General features: G+C 39.2%; 1 protein-coding gene across 1 annotated transcript; it reads left to right on the top strand.

Annotated features, from left to right (window-relative positions):
* Positions 1-512: 512 nt before the first annotated feature.
* On the top strand, positions 513-19569 carry LOC115917630 (transmembrane protein 68-like). The gene is made up of 7 exons (XM_030971835.1): positions 513-544; positions 6183-6513; positions 7473-7637; positions 10115-10308; positions 16230-16290; positions 16682-16821; positions 18687-19569. The coding sequence occupies exons 2-7, from the start codon at positions 6186-6188 to the stop codon at positions 18789-18791; spliced, it is 993 nt and encodes a 330-aa protein (XP_030827695.1). The 5' UTR covers positions 513-544; positions 6183-6185; the 3' UTR covers positions 18792-19569.
* Positions 19570-21973: the final 2404 nt, after the last annotated feature.

Genomic DNA, 21973 nt, shown 5'->3' with positions numbered 1-21973 from the left:
TGAACGATACTACAACATAAGGGTATTTATTACATTTCAGTAATAAATTCTGCCTGAATTTAGCCATATTAGCATGTTCTGTGTTCTTCTTTAATTATAGCCCAAGTCTGTGCAGCACCCAAGTCCCTTAACCTTTTTAAGGAGGTTATTTCCTTTGCAAAACCAGGGCATTTTTTCAACGTAGCAGTCAATGCCACTGCCAGAAAGTTTCCTTGATCAATGTAGACACGAATTGACTGGAAGCACATCCTAGGGAGCCTTCTTCCTTCCAAGCAGGGAAGGGCGCAGAGGGCTCTGCGCGTCCCGCACTCCCCTGCCATGTGAAGCGGCTCCTCCATCCCAGCGCGCCCAGGCGGGACTCCCGACGCCCGTCCCGGGATTTTTTTATCGGTGAAGAATTCCACGGAGGATACCCGGGCGCGGAGCCTGCAGTGTCTGCCAGGCGCAGCTCCGCCTCCTCGTCCCGGCTGCGGGGGCGGCGGTGCGCTTATCCCGGGACGGGGCTGCTCCGCGGGCTCCGGGACCGCGCCGCCGCCGCGGGCAGGTGAGCGGGGCGGGGGCTCGGGACGGGACGGGACGGACGGGACGGACGGGATGGGATGGAGGGCGGCGGGGGGAGGTCCAGCCGCGTTCCAGCACTCCCGGGCTTCAGCAACAATCTGCTGCTCTTAGGGGCCCTTAGTGCCAGACATTGAGGAAACCCTCGAGTCTTTGCGGTGTTGGTGTTTGGAAATGTTAAATGACACTTCCAGGTGAAGAAGAGGGACAAGTGTAGGTGTTGGGCACTTGCGGTATTTTACCGGTGCCTGAGCAGGACAAGTACCAGCTCTGAACGCAGATGCTGCTCCTTGTACTCGCTCTTCATACACCCGACCATGTGTGCTCACAGGTCAGGAAAGCCAGCCATGTCCTGGGCTGGGTCCCAAGCCGTGTGGCCAGCAGGGTGAGGGAGCTGATCCTGCCCCTCTGCTCTGCTCCAGGCGTGAGCCATCACCTGGAGTGCTGATCCAGCTCCGGAGTTCTCAGCCTATAAAGACACGGGCCTGTTGGAACAGGTATAGGGAGGGATCACAAAGATGATCAGAGCACTCTCTTGCGAAGACAAGCTGAGAGAATTGGGATTGTTCAGCCTGATGAAGAAAAAGCCTCAGGGAGATCTCATTTCAGCTTTTTAGTGTGTGAAAAGGACCTACAACAGGGCAGGAGAGGGACTTTTTACACAGGCATGTAACCGGCAGGACAAAAGGGAAATGGGTTTGAACTGAAAAAGGGTAGGTTAGATTAAATATCAGTAAGAAATCTACTATAAGAATGATGAGACACTGGACCAGGTTGCTCAGAGCAGTTGTGGATGCCCCATCAGTGGCTGTGTTCAAGGACAGGTTGGATTGAGCTTTGAGCAACCTGGGCTAGTAGAAGATGTCACTGCCCATGGCAGGGGAGGTTGGAACCAATGCTCTTTTAGGTCCCTTCCAACCCAAACCATTCTATGATTTTATTATTCTTCTAGCTCTTACCTGCCCCGTTTCTGGCAACCAAGCTGAGCAAGGATGCTCAGCCAGGAGTAATGCCTAATACCCACATGCTCAATCAAACCCAAGTGGGAATTCATGTTTGCTGAGGCTGTAAATGGGAAACGATGTTCTGGGTTTAGTATCCTCAGTGTGTGAAAAAGGTAGAATGGCTGCAAAAACCTGGGGGACTGAGCACTGTAATGGCCAATATTTTCTGTCTGGAGAGGATAGACCATTCATTTTTGGGATGGATGTGCTGAAGTGGGGGAAGATCTACAAACACAGGAGGGTGTGGATTTATGGAGGTAAATAAAGTGGGTGGTGGCAGGGTGAGACCAGGAAGAGAGCTATTTTCCATGGAACTGCCACAAAACATCCAGGAAATATAAAACTGGAATTTCATTTACATTGAAAAGCAAGAGGCAGAATTGTAGCTGTTAGATGACTCCCCTTGTGAAACAGAACAATTGAGTTTGAGCAAAGACTAGGAGCCTGCCACAAGAAAGCAAGTGTTAAAAAAATCTCTCTCCAAGAGTCTGCAGTTACCTTACACTTACTTCTGTGTAAAGCATCTTCTCACTATGCTCAGCTAAACTTATTGCCAAGAGCAAACTAGCAAGCAGCAGGACCAAGATTATGACTCTTCAGTCATGACTGAAAGCCAGCTACAAGGTTTTAATTTTAATGTAGTAAGTCTCTTGTGACAGCTTTGTTCTTCCTGGGATTATAGTGTTGGTAAGATTATCCTTATCAGCAAATGATAAGCAAGACCTTAGGATCTGAACAACTTGTACTGCAGGAGACTTTTGTTCAAAGGGGAGCTCCCCTCTAAGTAGGGAAACAGTAGTTCTGTCTTTCTCTGACATCACCTGTAATTTTACACTGTAGATACAGTGATTACTCTGGAATTTGATATGCTTTACAGGTGGAGCCCAAACAAATACCTGACATGTCAACACATATGTTGTTCTCTATAAGAACAATGAAATCACTCAGAACAGTAGCTGCAAGTCCATCACTAGACAAGAAAACAAAAATGTAGACAATTAAAAAAATGTTTGTTTAGTTTTTTTGTTAAACAATATGATGCTATACCCACCTGTTAACCTTTTAGAGGATATTCAGTATTGAAGTACGTTGCAGCTGCTCCTGGCTCAGGTTTGATAAAAGCAGAAGAGAAATCTCTCTCTTAAATTTGACATTTGGGGCAAACCAAAGCCATTATAAGTAAATGTGTTTACTTTGTGGTAGCACTCCTGCATTGTCTCCTAGTGCAAAATCAAGGAGGTTGTTAGTAACAGGCTTGCAATAGGCACTCATATAGCTGTAATAATTTTATATATGGTGTTTGATAGAAAGAATGCTTCAAAATTGTATTTGGGGTTTCAGCAGGGAACTGGTGAGACATAGCCAGTGGAACATGGAAAAATAGAAGTCCTGTCCTGTTGCAGCCCTTTGATATACTGACAGCAGAGGGATGCATTTGCAATGTTGGACTTGCATCATATAGTCCAAATATCAGGGTCCAGGTTTCAGTGATTGGAATTCATTCTTTTCTTATTAAATATTTGAGGTAGTCTGCAATTGAACTGTGAGAGCAGTAACTGAACCACTGTTGAGTACCCAGTTTCCAGAAGAACCCATGCTGCTTCTAGCTGTTCCTCAATCAATCAATCAATCAATCAATCAATAATCAATCATTCTTTTTCTACCCTTGGATTCAGCTGAAATGATATTGAATTAGCTTGCATCTCACCCATCCAGCTAATTGGCAGAAGGTGAACTCTGTATCTACACAACTGCTTTCAGATATCTTTGGTCAAACCTGTACTGTTAAATCTGTTTTGTAGGTTTTTAAAAAGTATGATTTTGCACATCGGTGCATTTTACTTTCTCTCTAAAGCATTTTTCTAGTGTCTATATTGAACTTAAAATCAAAAATTAATAAGATGTTCATTTATATTGTAATCTGTGAGATAACAAAGTTAGGGGTTGTGGTTTTCCAGCCAGCAAGTAATTTTCTGCTACATAAAAATTGAGTTGGAGGAAGAGGAATCAGTGGAATGTTACATTGCTAAAACTGATCAATGTAAATATCCTATTAATATTAGAAGAAAATTCTGAAAATGCTGAATAATGTAGAACATAGATTCAGTTCTTATTTGGTAGAGATTCCACCACTGATGGATGCTTTGTTGTCATGCTAGTTGATGACATGATTCATTGCATATATGCTCAATTTCAAAGATATTTATTTTTTAATAAAAATGTCAAGTGGCATTGGTAATATACATGCATAATACCTGTATACCAACCTAAGTCTGGGCTGTTCCCAAGAATGATTTTGCTTGTGCCAGCATTTTCACTGGCATCTCTTTAGGAGGGAGCCAGGAGATCCTGAGGGAGATCAGGCTGGGGATAAGAACAGAGAGTGAATCACTGGTGGAAGGATGACTTTGAAGTAGTGGCTTAAAGTGTGGCTTAAATTTATTCTTTAAGAAGTGCCTGTTAAAACTATATGAGCATGAAACCTGTACAAGCTATTAAACCTCTAATTTCTTTAAAGAATGGAAGTGAATTTGTTTACAAGGTCTGTTTCCCACAAAATTAGAATGAGTGGCACCAGTTACCAGCTCCTCAGTTATCTTGCCAGAAGTTTATCTGGCTGTTGAGTCTGCAATTACTTGTGCTTGGGGGCTTTGGAATCATCTTAAATCTTGTTGGTAGATTATACAATCTCTTGTTCATCAGTGATCTGTATATCTAAATTAATCCCTCTATCATATAGAGGTTATTATTGATGTCCTTGATATGAATATGAACATTTTATCTGTGATTTTAAGACACTTTTGCTGCTGGCTGTAGTAGTCTGTGTTCCAGATCTGACCCCTCAATAACAATACAAAATCCACTCACTTCCTTCACCCCATGTTGCAGGCTGAACAAATTATTCCCAGTACTGCTCAGTATTTTTGATTCAGTAGCCTGAGGCAAGCCCCCTTAACATGGCCTTCTCCTGGGCTTTGTCAGCACAGAGCTTGGCACACATTGAGGATTTGAAGTCCTTGCTCTTATCAGAACTTTATAAACAAAACCTACTATAGAGTAGCACCACACCATCAGTTTTATCCTTCTTAAACACCGTCTAAACAGATATTTTAATGTCTGAATCACGCAGACTATTCCTTTTTTTCTTTTATGTTATTGATAAAATCTCTTTTCAGTGAAAATGCCCACATCTTCCTATATCTTAGTGAGGCACCAGTCATCAGGATATAAACAATTCTATATTAATTCTTGTTACTTTTTGTCATACTGATTTAATTTGGTTTTTTTACCACATTGAGCATCTTTTAACACAGTGCTTGCTTCCTTTTTGTTTACTTCCAGCTTGTGCTCTACCTATGAAACTGCCTTTATCTCAAACCAAGAGTTTTTGCACTTTTAATCTTCTGATTCTCTCACCCATCTCACTGCAGTGGGGAGAGAGTGAGTGGCTGTGTGGTGCTCAGCTGCCTACTGGGGTTAAACCAAGTGGTCCTTTTTGGTGGCCAATGTGGAGTTCAAAGGGTGTGAGATAAGGACATATATCACTGGGGTGTGGGAGACCAAATTTATAACTACTGCAGCTACTCATGCTGCAGGGCTTGCCATGGGGCTTGCCTGCCTTGATGCATGTTAGGCTCTAGTGCTTGTTCATGGCTGCTTTCCACTTTTGCTGTTTGCTGCACTCCTGGTCAGCTGTAATTCTGCAGGGATCTGTGCTTTACACCAGTCCACCCCTACATTCTACCTTCGAAGAAGGAAAACAGAAGTGTACAGCAGGTTTGCTCATCTAAGTACAGCTGTGAAGACGTAAAGTCAGAGAAGTCTGAGGTTGCTGTGTTTTCTGACTCTGGCACTGACTTTGGCACTTATGATTTGTTTCTTGTAGTTACTTGTTCTGGGGGTGGGGCAGAAAAATCCACTCGTTAAACAAGCAGCAACCTGATTGAGGCAAATAAAATCTGTGTTCAGTTATGGATTACTGAGCTGGATTGCAATGTTTAAATCTCTGGCTAATGCCCAAGGCTCTTTAAAGCAGCCAGCGATGCTGGAGTGCTCTCGCATTCCAGTGTAACCATTACCTGCTGCCAGGCAGGCAGGATCAGCTGTAGGAATGGACTAACTAGGGAGTTGCATGTGGAAAACATACCATGGAGCTCTGCTGGCCTTTGCTAGGGCTGGAAGGTCTGAAAGAAAGGTTTGTTATATGGATGAGGGGTGAAAAGCTGCTTGTCCCAGTGTCAACAGCAGTACCAAGTGTTGTCCCATTTCCAGGCCTTGCAAAGAAGGTATGACTGCCTTGGTTTTACTGCTGTCCCTTCAGCTGCTCACTTCCCTGCTAAAAATACTCTCTTTTGAGAGAAATCATCTGATCAGCCGTGTTGCTGGGATCCTGAGGCTTTGTTGAACTCCAGTCCTTCTTGTTTCAGCCCCTATTCCATAAATACATGGACAATCTCCTAGCCAGCAGCTATCTTAGCATGACAGAGAGACACCAAATGTTTGAACATGTGCTGTGCCAAAATAAGGATCAGGTGTATTTACAGAAACCTTTTTTTCCAAATTGAGAAACTACAGCTGGTTTGTTTTTTTTTTTTGTTGTTTTTTTTTTTCTCCATGCAGGACATGCTAGGTAGAAAAGAATCCTGTGCTTCAGGACAGTTACCAATGACCAGCCTCAGCTGCCTTTTCTATGCATTGGAAGAATGGACTGTTGTGGAGCTCCTGAAGAAATACCTTTTTCATCTGATCATTGCCTCATTGACAATTAGTGCAATATTAGTTTTTTTTATAGTTCCTTTAACAATTGTCTTTTTCATTTACCTTACTAATATTTTGCTTTTAATATATCAGAGGAACAATGAGTTAAAAGCAGATCCCTTGAGTGATGTTTGGAATAGTGTAAGAAAAACTATAGCAAGCTTTTGGGATATATATGCAAGAGTATGGCATGGTAAGTACAACAGGACTTGTCAGAAGTATTGAATTACAGTAAATGGTAAATACATAGAAGTTTTAATTTTTTTCTTCCATATGGATGCAAATAAGTTACATTTATTATACTTTGTATGGCTTCTTTGAACAACCCGCAGTATAAAACTTTCTCCACATGCTCCTAGGGTACTGCTTGCTCCAATCCCATCCAAATGACTCATAGCAGGAACTGTAGCAGGGATGGAAATGAAGGCAGACAAGGTGGAACAGAGCTCTTAGTTGGCAAAAGCTGTGTCTTTCCCAAGCCTCTGTATACATTAGCCTTCTAGTCTGGCTCCACCTGAAACCTAAACCAAACGTAGGAAGAGTCATGACAAGGATTCATAGAAGTGCATGTCTGTGAGGAAATTCCCTCCCACTGTGAAGTGAATATATTTAACACTTGTGGAGAGAACCTCTCTTTGGGATTCTTAAAGATTATGGTTTCAATTTAAACATCTCACCGTCTCTATAAGAAAAACTTAATTATGGAAAATACCAAACTCTTCATTCTCATTGACACAGAATGGAGATTCATACTTCCAGATTTCACAAAAGTATTGGTCATTATTTCTGAAAATGAAGCATTTTCACATTAGTTGTTAAATTTTTAAAAAAGTATTATTATTGTACCGTTTACAAAAAGTTCCTAATGGGAAACAATTACTTTAGTTCCCTCACTGGGAAAAAATGTCAGGTTCAAGTCTGATCTCATGATTAAATAGACCAACAAATCAGTCTAGTGATATGCTCTGGTGTCTGAGGGACTTTCTCTGTGCTATTGACCAAAAGATTCATCCAGAACTTAATTATTTTGAAAGCTACTACAGAGGCTTTCACAGGTCTCTGAAGGTCGCTTAGCAACGTAAAAAGTTTTCTCTGAACTGCCAGATGATTTACAGATATCATTGTCAGTGTATTGCTTTCCATCCCAAACAGGTTATGAGCTTCATGGTGTGAAAAACCTCCCAGAAGGACCAGGAATTCTTGTGTATTACCATGGAGCTATTCCTATAGACTACCTTTACTTTTTGTCTAGGCTGTTTCTGTGGAAGAAAAGACTTTGCCTGTCAGTAGCTGATCATTTTGTGTTTCGTTTACCAGGTAAGAACCTGTTCTCTTGTATTTAAGCTTCTTGGATTCAAAACTGTTTTGGTTTTGGTGAACTTTACATTTACTATACTTGAAAGAGAGCTTTTAAACTAAAAGATTGCTTTTAGATTTTTAAACTAAAAGTTGGTAGATGTAACAGGACAAACAGAGTAGCATTATCCTGCCTTTTCAGTGAAAGCATTGGTAAACCTTCCAAAGCAAGCAAATAGAGATTATAATCCTTTTGGGATGGAATATCATCCTTCAGTAGAAAGTGCTGGAAAGGACTCTACTATTGACCTAGTGCTGACTGGTCAGGAGAAGATACAGAGAAGCAAAGAGAATTAAATTTTAGAAAAACAAGGCATAAAGAAGAGTGTCCAGAAGGAATAGCAAGGGAATTATTTTAAGGCACCTTTATGCCACTAATATTGAAAGCTGTTTTAATATAGAGAATAGAGGAAGCTATTTAGAAGGACACTCTTTGGAAAACAAAGTTTTCCTGAAAATAAGTATTATAAACTCAAGTAAATTTGATGCTAAAAGCATATTCAGGCACTCCTAGAAAGTGTCCTTTCTTAAGCAGGACTTGAGAAGATTACAAGAATTTTCTTAAGTCCTACTTAGTAAATACTGTGTAGTGCTGAGCACATTGGAAGTAAGAAGTCATCAAAAGATGATTGGCTTTTAAGAGTACCCTCAAGAGAAAGTTTAGCAAAGCATTGCAAAGGAGACTCCTTTTTTAAGGGATAAGTAAGAGGGCACTGTTCAAATTGAAGTGTCCCTAGCACAGATTTTTATTACAAATATAAAATACACATTTGTAACGATTAAGCAACACTCTCAGCTGTGCAGTTCCTGGACTACTGGTGTGTTCATAAAATATTGATTTCATTATGTTCATGCTAGAGCAACAAAAGGGGGCAAATGCTGTGTCAGCCTTCAAAAAGGCTATAAAAGACATCTGGTAAGAAAGACCACAAATAATTGAAGTTAGACCTCCCCACTGCATTAGCAGAAGATGTGGCTAAAAGTGAAATTCCTCCCTAACCTCCTTTTGCTCTACTCTGCTTACTTTTTGCAAAGAAATGTTACACTTCACAGATGGGTTCTTTAAAGATTTCTCATGGGCATATGCTAGACCTCAGTTCAGTTTATTCACAGGATTAATTACAGCTACAGGAGATTTCTTCTTGTGAATTAATAAGTCTCTGCATCTCAGAATAGCTGTTAAGTAATAAAGTAACAAAAAAAAAAGGACAAGGATGATTCAGAGGTGTGGTATGACTTCCTTAGAAGAGCTAGGACATCAGACAGAAGCCTTGCATGGCTAAGGGATAAAAAATACTGTGAGACCTAGAAAAGGGGAATAAGAAGTGATAATATTTTCATGTGATACATTATAATTCTCAAAAGTTTTAAAGCCAAGCAAATGAAGAACCTCTTTGCTTAATAAACATATGGCATTCCTGACTTTAGGATGAAACAGATATGAGTTCACAAAAGGATTAATCAAAGTCAACATCTGTGTTTGACAGAAAGATCTATTAAGCATGATAGCTTGAATAAGATTAAATACAATTAAATTACAGGATTCAGCACTCTGTTATCTATTGTCTTCCAAAGTTTTTGTTGCAGACCTCTGACAGTCCAGATATGTTGCTTCCATTTAATATAAAAAAAAAATATTTTCAAGCTATGCTCTTTGAACGAAGTTTGTGGAAATGCTTGTTTGCTTTCTATCAGAGTTCCAAACTGATATTTTTAAAATATGAAGAAAATATTAGAAAGCATAGAGTACTTCTATGGTTCTCAATCTGTCTTTTAGAGAAATCCCAGTTATAGAAACAGAGGAAGGAGATTCACTGTGGTGAATTCATTCATGATTCATTCCTGTGGTGCTGAAATTGCCCTGCTACTTTCTGTCATTCATGTGTCTTGAGATGCATGAATTTGATCCACGTAGTTTGCAATTTAACTGCAAAATACTCAATTAAACAACTCAAAACCTCAATGTTTAAAATGTTGAGTATCACATTTTAAAAGAAGACCAAAAATAACTGCCTGTCAGGTATTTACTTTTATACCAATCTTTATTGTACTGATTCTTTTTTCTGTATTAAAATGTGTAAAAAGAAGGAGAGAGGAATAGATGCTTATCTTCTGATTTCTAGCTATGACCATGACCCGCAAGTTTTGTTTACATAATTTGGTTGATAATTATGAAAGATAGTATGTGGAAGCATTTTTTAATTGAAGCATTCCTGACAATATGGTTCATCTTCATAATATTTGAGCAAAAATGTTGTCATGTATTTGTCATTTTGCCAGCATTTACTCTGTAGGTGCCTTACTTCCTTCATAAAAATTGTCTTAGCCTAAATATATAGCTACTAGATTTTAATTTAGCTGTAATCTGGCTCCTCCATGCAGACACTTGGGATATATATTGTTATATTAAAGGTACATTTGCTCCTTATTTATTTCAGGACTTAGGTTATTGTTGGCTGTGACGGGTGTCATACCAGGTACGAGAGAGGAGTGCCTTGTTGCCCTGAAGAATGGATACTTGGTGTCCATCTCCCCAGGTGGAGTTCGAGAAGCGCTGTTCAGTGATGAAAGTTATCAGCTGATGTGGGGAAATCGAAAAGGCTTTGCTCAGGTGGCTCTAGAAGCAAAAGTGGTGAGTGCCATACATTACCAATCCCAGTTTATGCTTTCTGCATATCTGCTTCAATATAAAATACAGCTTAGGAGTATTAGTTGGAAAATCTTCCAGGAAAAATGGTTGGGACATAAAGATTTCATTTCCTTTTCCCATTGCTTTTCTCAAGCATATTCATTCACAAGGAGCAAGAGTTTTGTGGAACTGTCAAACTTTCCCTTGACTGTTTCAAAGCATCCATATCTGTGGTTCCATGTCTACAGTTCCATCATGCAGGCATCCAGTGTTTCATCTTGATTGTATTTCAAGAATTTTCACTGTGGTCCTTCTCCATACTGCCCTAAGGTTTTATTATTTTTTTTATCCTAATAGAATTACATCTTTATCTTACTTCCACATATCCAGTCATTTTCTTATGGTTCTTTAATGTATTATCCTTATCTTTCTTCTCATTTATTCTGTGAGGGTCTAGGATTCTGTCCTTACCTTTACTTTTCTTCATGTTTGTGAAAGATTGCATCAACTAACTCAAGGTGTGTCTACATCAGTGTCTGAATTTGAATCGTGTGCACTTTTGAAGCAGTTTGTGCGTTTTCCTCACCATGCTTTCATTCACATCAAGGAACGTGTTAGAATACTGGAGCTTCATTCCTTCTGGCTGAAACTAAACCAAAATTGGAACCTAATACCCTCCAGTGCCAAATGGTCTTCAGTCAATGGTGCCAAAAAGAACTAGTTCTAGATAAAAACAGAGCACTGAAATGTGTTCAGTGTGGATGTCAGATGCTCAGCACCCTCTAGACGTGTCCTTCTCTTGATTTGCGCTCCACCAATGTACTCATGGCCAAGGTTTCAGTTAGTTTCCATATGGATCATGATCTACAAATACAACCTTCTACCACTAGCTCTGACTTCTTGTATGTAAATCTATGTGGCAGACTGTTTTTCTGATACGGTCTCTGGGAAATTATTGTATTTGGGATGGCATGCAGCTGAAAGAGCAGCAACCCCATCTTTTTCCTAACTGCCACTCCTCATCATCATCACCACCTCGAGACACAAGTTTTCTGCCTTAATTTAGACTTAGCATACCTAGTGATTTTTGTGTCTGACAATACTGGTGCAAATCCAGGCTTTATCTGTTCTGCCGTGCACTTTCTGCTGCTTTCTCATGAACAGCACAACCATCACTTTTTCCTCATATTCTTATGAATATCTCATCACTTGCAGTGCTCTTTGATCTTCCACATAAAGTTTTCTTTCTATATAGGAGAAGCTGTACAGGGAGTTGCATTCTTCCCATGAAACTTTAATTCCTTAACATCCTTTTTTGTGTGGTTATATCACTTTTGCACCTCATCTGATTTGCTGCCTCTCAAACTTTGTTTTGGTCTCTTGTGCTATGGCTCCTAGTACAAAGGCTCTGAAGGTGCAAAATGCATGCTTCAGGTAAATATTTCTTCATAATTCTATATCTAAATTATTGTGGGGAAATAATTAAACACTAGAATAAAATTAGGGGCATTTACCCAATGGATAAAATAATTTTAGGCCTGGAATCCTGTTTCCACATCTTGTCTAATGTGGCCTTTAAAAAGGTCAGGTTTTAGGTGCTTCTGTTCTGTTTCCTGTCCTTTTTCTCAAAAGAGTAAATGTTAGTCATAATACTTCATATATTGTGTGGGCCTGTACACCACCACTACAGGGAAAGTATTGGAATGTGAATGGGATAAACTCAGTTAAATTCATATGGGTATCTTGAGTTCCCTAATAGTCTTATGTATTAAATGAATAATATGCTGAAACAGTTAGAGTTCTCACTTTAAAAACTTGAGAGATTGCTATTGATTTTGCTTTCATCTCTGTCTTTCAAGGTACTTCAAACATCTGGAAAAACTTTTGCCAGATGTTCTCCCTTCACCTGGAACCTTACAGTAATGCAGTGGAACAGGCTGTGGATTTTTAAATAGAGATTGAATTAAAAAGTCTGAGTGCCCTTACATAGATTGCCACCCTGATCAAAACACATCACAAGAATCCTTCCCAGTAATTCTCCTAATTCTACTAGTCTTCCATAATACAGAAGCACGTGGAAATAACTGAATAGTAGTACATAAAATTGTTACCTCCTTTTCTTGACAGATTTTGGGTTTGGTTCTTGATGGGGGTTTTAAAAATTTTATTTATTGAATTGAGTATTCTTTGAGGGTAAGGTTCTTGCAGTGTGAAAGGGTCTTGTGGTCCTTTGCATAATATTTGGTAAAAGAGGCACTATGTAGGACTGTAACCAGGAGGGCAGAGAGTATATTACCCTTTGACAGCTACTAGCCTGGGCTTACCTTTACAGTGCTGGCAGTTCTTATATCTCTTATTACCCTCATTCAGCTTTGTGGGTTTTTATGATCAGGAAGCCTGATTAGATCCCTGCATGATGGACATTGCTGTAATTAGATTGCAAGCTTCACTGAACTTTGGGCATCATTGGTATTTATCTGGAAATCTGGAATCAGACAAACCCTAGATAATTGACCACTAAAACAAAAAAAAGAAGGAACTGCAGTGCATTTAACAGTAGAGGGGGCAATATTAACCTGATATATTATTTCTTATATTAAGTTAGGTCCACAGTAGTCACTGGATCCCATCTTTTGACACATTTCAAGTTTGATTATTTGTTCTTGCTGCATCCTTTTCAATACTGGCTAGACTAGTCTTCCAGGCTGACCAAAGACTGGGGTGTAGTGGATGCCAGGCACTCATCAAAGCCTCTCTATCACTGCCCTCCACAAGTGGACACGAGAGAGAAAATAAAGCAAATGATTCAAGGGCTGAGATGAAGACTGGGAGAAATCACTCACTGAATACCATTATGAGCAAACCAGACTCAACTTAGGGATATTAATTGCATTTATTAGCAACAAAATCAGATCAAGACAATGAGAAGTAAAGTGAAGTAAAATTCTTAAAAACACCTCTTCCCCACCTCTCCCTTCTTCCTTGGCTCTACCTCCTTCCCTGCAGTGGCACAGGCAGATGGGGAATGGAGGTCATGGCCAGTTTGTTGTTTCTGCCACTGCTCAGAGAGGAGTCCTTCTCCTGTTCTAGCATGGGGTCCATACCACAGGAGACAAACTTCAAATTGAGTCCATCCCCTGGGCAACAGGTTTGCCATGAATGTGTGAGTCACTCTTCCACAGGGTGCAATCCTTCAGGCACAGTGTGCTCCAGTGAGGGTCCCCCTTAGGGTCACAAGTCCTTCCAGGAAACCTGCTCCAGCATGGGCTTCTCTCTGTCTGTGGGTCTGCAGACCCCTACCTGGAGCCTGCTCCAGCATGGCTTTCCTGCAGCTACACGGCCCTCTTTGAGGCATCCATGCTCTGATGTGGGTCTCCTCCATGGGTGGATCTGCATTGCTGTGGTCTTCCATGGGCTGCAGGGGCACAGCTCCCTCACCCTGGGCTGCAGGGGAATCTCTGTTCTGGAGCATCTCCTCCCTCTCCTTCTGCACTGACCTTGGTGTCTTCAGGGCTGCTTCTCTCACATTTTCTCACCTTGTTCTTCTCTGTCTGCAATTACATATGCACAATCATTTTTTCCTTCTTAAATATGTTATCACAGAGATGTTTTGATCATTCCTGATGGGCTTGGACTTGGCACACAGTTCATCCATCCTGATGGACTGACATTAGCTCTGCCAGACAGAGGGAAAGCTTCTGGCAGCTTCTCACAGAAGCCACCCCTCTAGCTCCTCCTTTACCAAAATCTGGCCACAAAAACCAAATACACTGGGGGTAAACTCATCCAGATATCAGAGCTTGTTCTATTATGTAGCAATTGATATGAATTTGCTAATAGTTAATCAGATATCATGAATAAAAGCAAGATAGAATTTTAAGGGTATTTTAAAAGTTTCTCTACATACAGTGTAGCCCTCAACCAAAGAACTACACACACTTTATCAAAACGACTACATTGTGGTTAATAACCTGTCACAGATTACTTGAATGGAGATTTCAAGACAAAACCAACTTTGTATATGAATAGACATTCCCATCCATCATATACTATTACAGAAGTTCAATAGTTCTTCCACTGAAAAAGTTGAAGAAAAGCAAACAAGGAAGGTAGTTTCAGCCTCAGTCCTTACCTGTAAAGTTTCTGCATTTGGTTTCCACTTCATTTTGTGTAACTACTCTTCTTTACAGGAGTCAGAGTGTTACTATTTAATATTATGGCTCAGTGTACCTTTAGGACATATATTTGTCTCAGTCAAATTCATCTATGATTTTCAGAAATACTCTCAGTCTATGGCTTGGTTTTTGAAGGCTAATGGGGAGGGATCATAATTTCTGAAGATCCCTGAATTTTACCTGCGCCTAAAAATTCCTTCAAGCTGACTTAGGTGAAAAATAAACAGGAGCTATGATTTATAAAATTCTCTTGTATGGGCAAGGGGGTTGGACTACCTGATCTCCAGAGGTCTCCTCCAACCTCAACTATCCTGTAATTTTGTGATTTTCAAGCTGGCTGGGAGTGATCCAGCTGAGATCCAGCACAGCAAGTATAAATGTGTTGGTTACTGCAGATCTGGTTGTGCTGCTTTAGAAATGTAAGATTTTATGTGCATACCTGTGTTTTCCAGATTAGGGACTGAATGTTGCTGCCCACCCTGTGCCTCAGCTGCTGATCATTGTATGAGAGTAACTTCTGTAGTTGCCAGATTTCTTTATAGCCTATGATATGTTTCTCTTGTACTATTCCTAAAATTTAAAGTGTTTTGTCTGTGTGACAGATAGGTTTCAAACATTTTACATCTTAGCTGTACAGTATTCAATTAATAGCTGAAACAAAGTTTAGTATTTTTAGAGTCCATACTTATATATTTTTAAATGAAATTACTGATTACTTTTTAAGGGTTCATTTCTAACAGTTTCCCTTAATTTTGCATTCTGAAAGGTTTACTATTACAGCTTTATGCATGTTTAATACTTCTGTTCTCCCTCAGGTATTTTTTCCTTTTTAATGCTTTCTATCACTATGAGTTATTTGGTAGGCTCTAGTTAGGTCTTTTTCCTGCTTGTTTTTTCTCATCCTGCAGCTTCTGTTCTGTGGTAGTGATTCTTAACAGTAGGAAAGTCTTCTTTCATTACCTCCTGGACAAGTTGTTCCTACAACCTGTTCAAATTAGAGTTTCAGGAAAAGGAAAAGGGACAATACAAGAGAAAAAAAGTCTTTGCATACATGGATACAACTACTGTCAGTCTGTCTACAAACTATGAAATCTTATCTCAGGCTGTAAGGCATGACTGTTTCAAGTGCAGGTATCTCAAGCATGTCTCTTTTCAGTCACAATGATGAAGTGACCTTGTTCTTTAAGTGCCTAAGGATCCACCCTCAGAAGGTGTGTAGTTCAGGTCAGTGAGGACACACAATTGCCTTTTTTTGTCTCAGGGATCTGCAGAAGTCATTTCCAGTGAAGTTTTGTCCAAACATTACTGCTTCAGTTAGACCCTATTTGAGGAGCAGATGAGACGAGCCATCCGTGAATGTCTGCTTGCTTTCTGCAAGACTTCACAAACTGAATACTTTCCTATTCACCACTCACAATGAGAGCTTTAGACAAAGAAACCATAGAAATTTGTTTTATGTTCCAGTCAGTGATATTGCAGCAAACACATAATATAGAAATATATAAAACCTAGTACAGTGTCAGTAATTTTATTTATAGATCGTGACTTTAAAACAGATGTTTATGGCAGCTGAAAAATAGCATTTTATTTCTATTCTGGAGTTTTTAAAATCAAGATTCCTTGTTTACTACTTAACTAACTGGTAATTACCCTCTGTATCTGAGTGAATTTCTTAGCTGCATTAGCAAGCACTAAAGCAGAAATTCAAACCTGTATAACATTTCCACCTTTTTTTTTCTACTTTCTTAGCCCATCATTCCAATGTATACTCAAAATGTCCGTGAAGGCTATAGGATGTTTAAAGAAAGAAGTAAGAACTTAAAAATATATTTTATGTATTTTGAATGTTTTATCTTTTTTCTCTCAGATTTCTCTTGCTTTTATGTTAGATTTTGCTTTTCAGACTTTTGCTTACTTTAGATTCTCTAATACTTGCTGTGGGTCAGAGGTAGCTCAAATTTGGAAATAGCTTGTGCATAACTGGTTTGTGTGTGTGATTTGTCTTATTTCTCTGGTCTATTAAGTCCATCAAGCTTTGTTTTGGTGGACAATTGCTTAAACTTGCTTCAACCTGTAACAACTTCCTGACTCTCAAATAAAGCATGTATTTTTAAAAAGTATTCTACATTAATCGGATTTCACATTTGAATTGTGTTTACTGTGACTATAATCTCACTTTTTCCTCCCATAAACCATTTCAGGATTTTTTAGACAGTTATATGAAAGCACTCGATTGCCTTTTACTCCTCCATATGGAGGACTTCCAGTGAAATTTCGCACATACATTGGGAAGCCAATCCCTTACGACCCAAATATAACTGCAGAGGAATTAGTTGAAAAGGTAAGTTCTCTCTCCTTGCAATATTGAACTACATACTTTGCCCTCTACTATAGGTGCACTTGAAACCATTTTTTTGCATGCTTGAATAGAGACAAATATACTTTTACTAGCTTGTTCACCTATGGGCAGCTGAGGTTTGGGATCATTTAATGTACAAATACCTACCAATAAATATTGACATAGTAACAGTTGATTGGGATGCCCTCATCCTTTCCAAATGTATGAGCTTTGTCTTCTTATGTTCTTTGTTTCTCCCATGCCTTTGATAACTTTGATAATAATGATGATAACTGAAATGACGTAAATTATGTTTTAAATGCAGTTTTCAGTAACTATGAAAATAAATTTAATAAATAACCAATAACTTTGAGAATCTTCACCAAATAGCATAGGTGTCTAGAAGCAAAGTTCTTCAAAAGCTTCAGCCTCATGGTTAAAATGAAACTGTTAAAAAGTTGCATCCAAAATATAAAGCTATTTTGAGTACCTACAGTTTGGTGAAATTAGTGATGCCCAAGAGCATAAAAGTGTTTATAGATCTAGAGTTTAAGCATTTTTCAAAATATAAAGCTAAACTGAAAATACAGCTTTAAAATTTTTCATGGAAGATGAAAGGAGGATTTTATGAGAAAAAAACACCTGCTACAACCTAGAAATACACAAAAAAATCAACTGTCAGAAATCATTTATTAAAAACCACCTCACTGCACCCAAAAAGATGAAGCAAGGCTAGTTTTTCTTCTTTTGTTTTCTTTTTTTTTTCCTTTTTTAAGGATCTACTGCAGATTCTGCTGAGCTTCACAAAAGTGAAACCAGAAAGACAGGTTTGGTCTGTTACAAGAGAACAGCTCCAGCAAGCTGTAGAGCTTGCTCTTAGCACCTTTAGGAGGCTGGAAGCAATATGACTGCCTTTATGGTTATTCATATCCTTGTATTTTAGGGGAACTGTATTTTGTATACCTGCAAAAGTGAAATTGAAATTTCCCATGATATCGATTTACCTTACTAAGGCAAGCCTTTGGCTGCCCCCTTTGACCACCATCCACTTTGGTGGGAGTACAGTTAGGTCTTCTGTGGCTGATATTACTTAAAAAAAAGGTAATTTAAATGAGGCTTGGCATGAGCAGTGGCCTGGCTGACCTCTCTCTGATCCTGCCCTGCAAAGGAGTTAGGACATGAATCTGTCAGGAAAGGTTTTGCTACTCTTTTTTTGTATTCATAGTGATATTCTACTATAACTCTGGGGTAGATCAGTGGAGCATGTAACTACCCTTATTTCAAGTTTAAACACATGAGGGAAAACAAAAGAAGATAATTTCTTATTTCTTTTAGAAATATAGAATATTGTATTCATTCTCTTCCTAGACTTTCATTTGACTCTCATGTAAAGAGTATTATGAATTTTCTTATTATGTTCATGCTGTATATGATAAAGTTATGGGAGAATTCATGTTGGGAAGGACAGAAAGAGGTTCCTACTCCAAATTCCTAGTCCAAGATAGGTCAGCTATAAGGTCAGATGAGATGAGTCAGACTTTATCCATCATTTTTGATAAAAATTTTCAGGGATCAGAGACTGCAGAAATTTAATGTTTGAATGTGTTAAAGGCTGCTTTGACTAAGTAATGACCACATTTGATATATCTCAGTAATTTCAGCCTACCCAAAATGCAGTCATTGTTTTTGTTCCTTTCTTTTCCAAAAAATGTGTCATTAGGACAGCTAGATAATATAAAACACAATTATTTTCTTACAGTAGAGCTATGTGTGAATTTTCCCTCTTGAACCTCTGAGAACTTAGTGATTATACTTTTCTCCCGTGTATAAAATAGGTCTTTAAAGGCAAATATCTCTTCTCTTTTCAGACCAAGGCTGCTGTCCAGGCTCTCATAAGCAAGCACCAAACAATCCCAGGCAGCATATGGAAGGCTTTACTGGAGAGATTTGATAAACGTCGTAAAAGTGATTAGAATGCTCATGTTTATCGCATTGGTTTTACAGCATACAGTAAAAAAATGTCCTACAGCACTGGTAACTAATAGTTGATGTTAACCAGTTTAAATTACAAATTTCAGCAGATTTGATGGAAGAAAACAATTAACCTCTAGAAAGTTCCCCTATGTCCTTGAGAATATCTTGAACTAAGAAAGACTGATGAAGATGACTTATGTATAATAGCAATGCAACAACTAAATTCCCCCAAAGGAAATCATGCAGCCAAGGTTTTCCTGGTTCCTAAAACAAGTTTGTACTTACATCCGAGGGCTTTAGTGGCGTTGCCTAAATCTGTGTGTTTGAGTTCTGAGCATAGTCTGGTCTCAGAGCAGAGCCTCAGGATTGGTGTTGTCCCACCAGAGACCACCCCATGGAGGGCGCCTTCCCTGAAGGGCCCCAAGCAAGACATGTCAGAACAAACTGTCTTGCTTTAGATAATCAGCTACTGCTTACACCATCCTCCTACAGACCACAAAAATACACAATCCCATTAAAACAGTTGTTAGACTCCTTCAAACACATCAGCTTAGTAGTGTGTACCCTGGAAAGCAGGACTGTGTGCATCCAAGACTTCTCCCCCACAGAAAAAGGTTTTTCAAAGAGAGGGGAAAAAACCTTTTGTTCAGTGTAGCAAATATTGCAAATCCATGTAGAAGGTAATTTCAAGTCTGAGCTGGTTCGTGCATGCTCTATTGCACCACACAATAGTTGCTTCGTGGATGAGGCTGCCCCAGCCTGAAAACCCCTGGATATGGTGTGGCAGTATGGTTATGCTGTATTTACTCAAATCTCCCAGTGACCAGGCTCAGGGGGAGCTTTCTCAGGCAGTGCATCTTTGAGGCTTATCATCACTGGTGGTTTGCCTAAAAATGCAGTCGTGCAACACTGCCAGTACATATTGCACCAAAATGCCTGTTTGGAAAGGCAGTCTTGTCTTCCTAATGCAACTTGTGGAAAACAGAGAGTTAGTACAAAGCAGAATGTGTTTTTACAGGCTGTGGGATGTTGTTACTGGTGGGAGTGGGACAACTTTGTGTAATCTATCCAATATGCCACTAAATGCAACCAAGTCTTAACTTCAAAGACCAAGATAGGTAATTTTTGTGTCACATTTTCCTTAATGTACTTTTAATATGTAAATAATCTTTCCTCTCAACATCCTAAAAGGTTACATAGCATCTAAGGAAATACATGTAATGTTTGCCCATTCTTCAGTAGAAAACTAAATCTGCTCTTTGGATTAAAATAAATTCTTCCCTGACCCTGCCTCTTCACAAGTATTTCTTGCACATCTGGTGAAGGGAGAAGGATGGACAGGTGAGTTATTTCCCTGGATCAAAAAGACAGGACTCCTGTCAAATCCTGTCAATCCTCAAATCTGTCTTAAGATACAGGAGTCTTTACTTGAACACCTTAACTGCTGTATACAGGCAGAAAGATTTTTCTCCTAGCAGAGACTCAGCATGCATGGGAGATGATGAACTAAAGCAGATCAAGATGCAGACTGATATGCCTGGACATTAGCAGGAATTCAAACTATGAAGTCTTATATGCTGCACTGTAGCAATACAAGCTAAAATTCAAAGCCTGAGCTTTCAAGGGAGAAAAGGCACTAAAGGAAAAGGTTATACAATACTAAAATGGACACAGATAAAGAAGCAAGAGGAATTATAAGTAACCAGAATCTAAAGGCTTTCTTTGTATTGCAGAAACTGTAGAAGGACTAGACGAATCATTGTCTGACTATCCTGTTTTTCAAGTACATTAATACCATCATGGAATGTGTCCAAAGAAGGGCAATGAAGCTAGTAAAGCCTCTGGAGCACAAGTCTTATGAGGAAAATCTGAGGGAAATGGGGTTGTTTAGCCTGGTGAAAAGGAGCCTACGTGGGGACCAACACCTACAACTACCTGAAAGCATGGTGGCCAGGTGGGAGTCGATCTCTACTCCCAGGGAATAAGGGACATAGGAATTATAGGAAAGGTTTAGATTGGATATCAGTAAACATTTTTTCACTGAGAGGGTTGTCAAGAATTGGAACAGGCTGCCCAGGGCAGTGGTGAAGTCAGCATCCCAGGAGGTATTTAGAGGATATGTAGAAGTGGCACTTGGGGATATGGTTTAATGGTGGGCTTGGCATGGTTAGGTTATTGATTGGACTCAATGGTCTTAAACTTCCTTCCCAACTTAACAATTCTGATTCTGTGACCAGTTAACCACTTCAGTAATCAGAATTTGCACAAACTTTCAAATGCCATGCTCTTCATACATGATGCTAGGAGCTGTGCTCACAATGGAGCAATAACCTTGGGTAGGAGATTTGCAATCAGAATGCTGATTATTTTTAAAACCAGATATTTCTACTTTATCTTTCTCTATCTCCTCTATTTCAGTAGCTGTTAATATCTTCTAACAAGGTTTAAGTTTTTTCCCAGGCTATTACATCTTTTAGCAGCACCACTGTGTTATTTGCAGCTTCTCTGAGTAAAAAATAATTTCTATTTGTTGTCTTCTGTCACAGTTGTCAAGAGTATTTTCTGGGGTCTTAGGATGATAGGCAAAATTATTACTGAGAAACGGGAGGGATTTTGAATGATATATGTTATTTTTCTAATAAAAAATTGTAAACAATTTTTTACAGGAATGTTATAGTACTGCTCTAATAATAACCAGTTATTATATTATTTTAGTGGCTCACTCTAAATTTTTACTCTTTTTAGAACAGTATTATAGAAACTAGAACTAAAAACTGGTGTTATAGAAATTAGAGTTCTTGTCATACAAATAGAAATGTACTTGCAGATCAAATCACTCCCTTGGTACACTTATTTTTTAGCCTCTCCATCATACAACAAAAAAAAGAAATGAAAACCAGAAAATGACCTGTGCCTGCCTCAAAATTAAAACAACATTTATGACTTTTGTTAGGTATAGTTTTCCCAGTAAATAATGCAGGAAAATTCTGGTTTTGTAGCATTTGTGTATAAGATTTTGCATTGGGGAAGAATATGATATTGATAACAGAGTAAATTAATAAAGTCACAGAATCATAGGATACCTGGAGTTGGAAGGGACCCAGAAGGATCATCGAGCTCCAACTCCTGGCCCTGCACAGGACAGCCCCAACAGTCACCCCATGTGCCTGACAGAATTCCT

The sequence above is a fragment of the Camarhynchus parvulus genome, chromosome 2 (assembly GCF_901933205.1).
Source record: "Camarhynchus parvulus chromosome 2, STF_HiC, whole genome shotgun sequence".
NCBI lineage: Eukaryota > Metazoa > Chordata > Aves > Passeriformes > Thraupidae > Camarhynchus > Camarhynchus parvulus.
Note: the sequence above shows the minus strand (reverse complement) of the source record. Positions and strands in the feature narration are given on the sequence as shown.

What these genes read in the sequence shown, in the direction of transcription:
- LOC115917630 (XM_030971835.1), top strand. Translation starts at nt 6,186, where the DNA reads ATGCTAGGTAGAAAAGAATCCTGTGCTTCAGGACAGTTACCAATGACC. An exon ending in ATATGCAAGAGTATGGCATG is followed by an intron (nt 6,514 to 7,472) that starts GTAAGTACAACA and finishes CATCCCAAACAG; the next exon opens with GTTATGAGCTTCATGGTGTG. An exon ending in TGGCTCTAGAAGCAAAAGTG is followed by an intron (nt 10,309 to 16,229) that starts GTGAGTGCCATA and finishes CTACTTTCTTAG; the next exon opens with CCCATCATTCCAATGTATAC.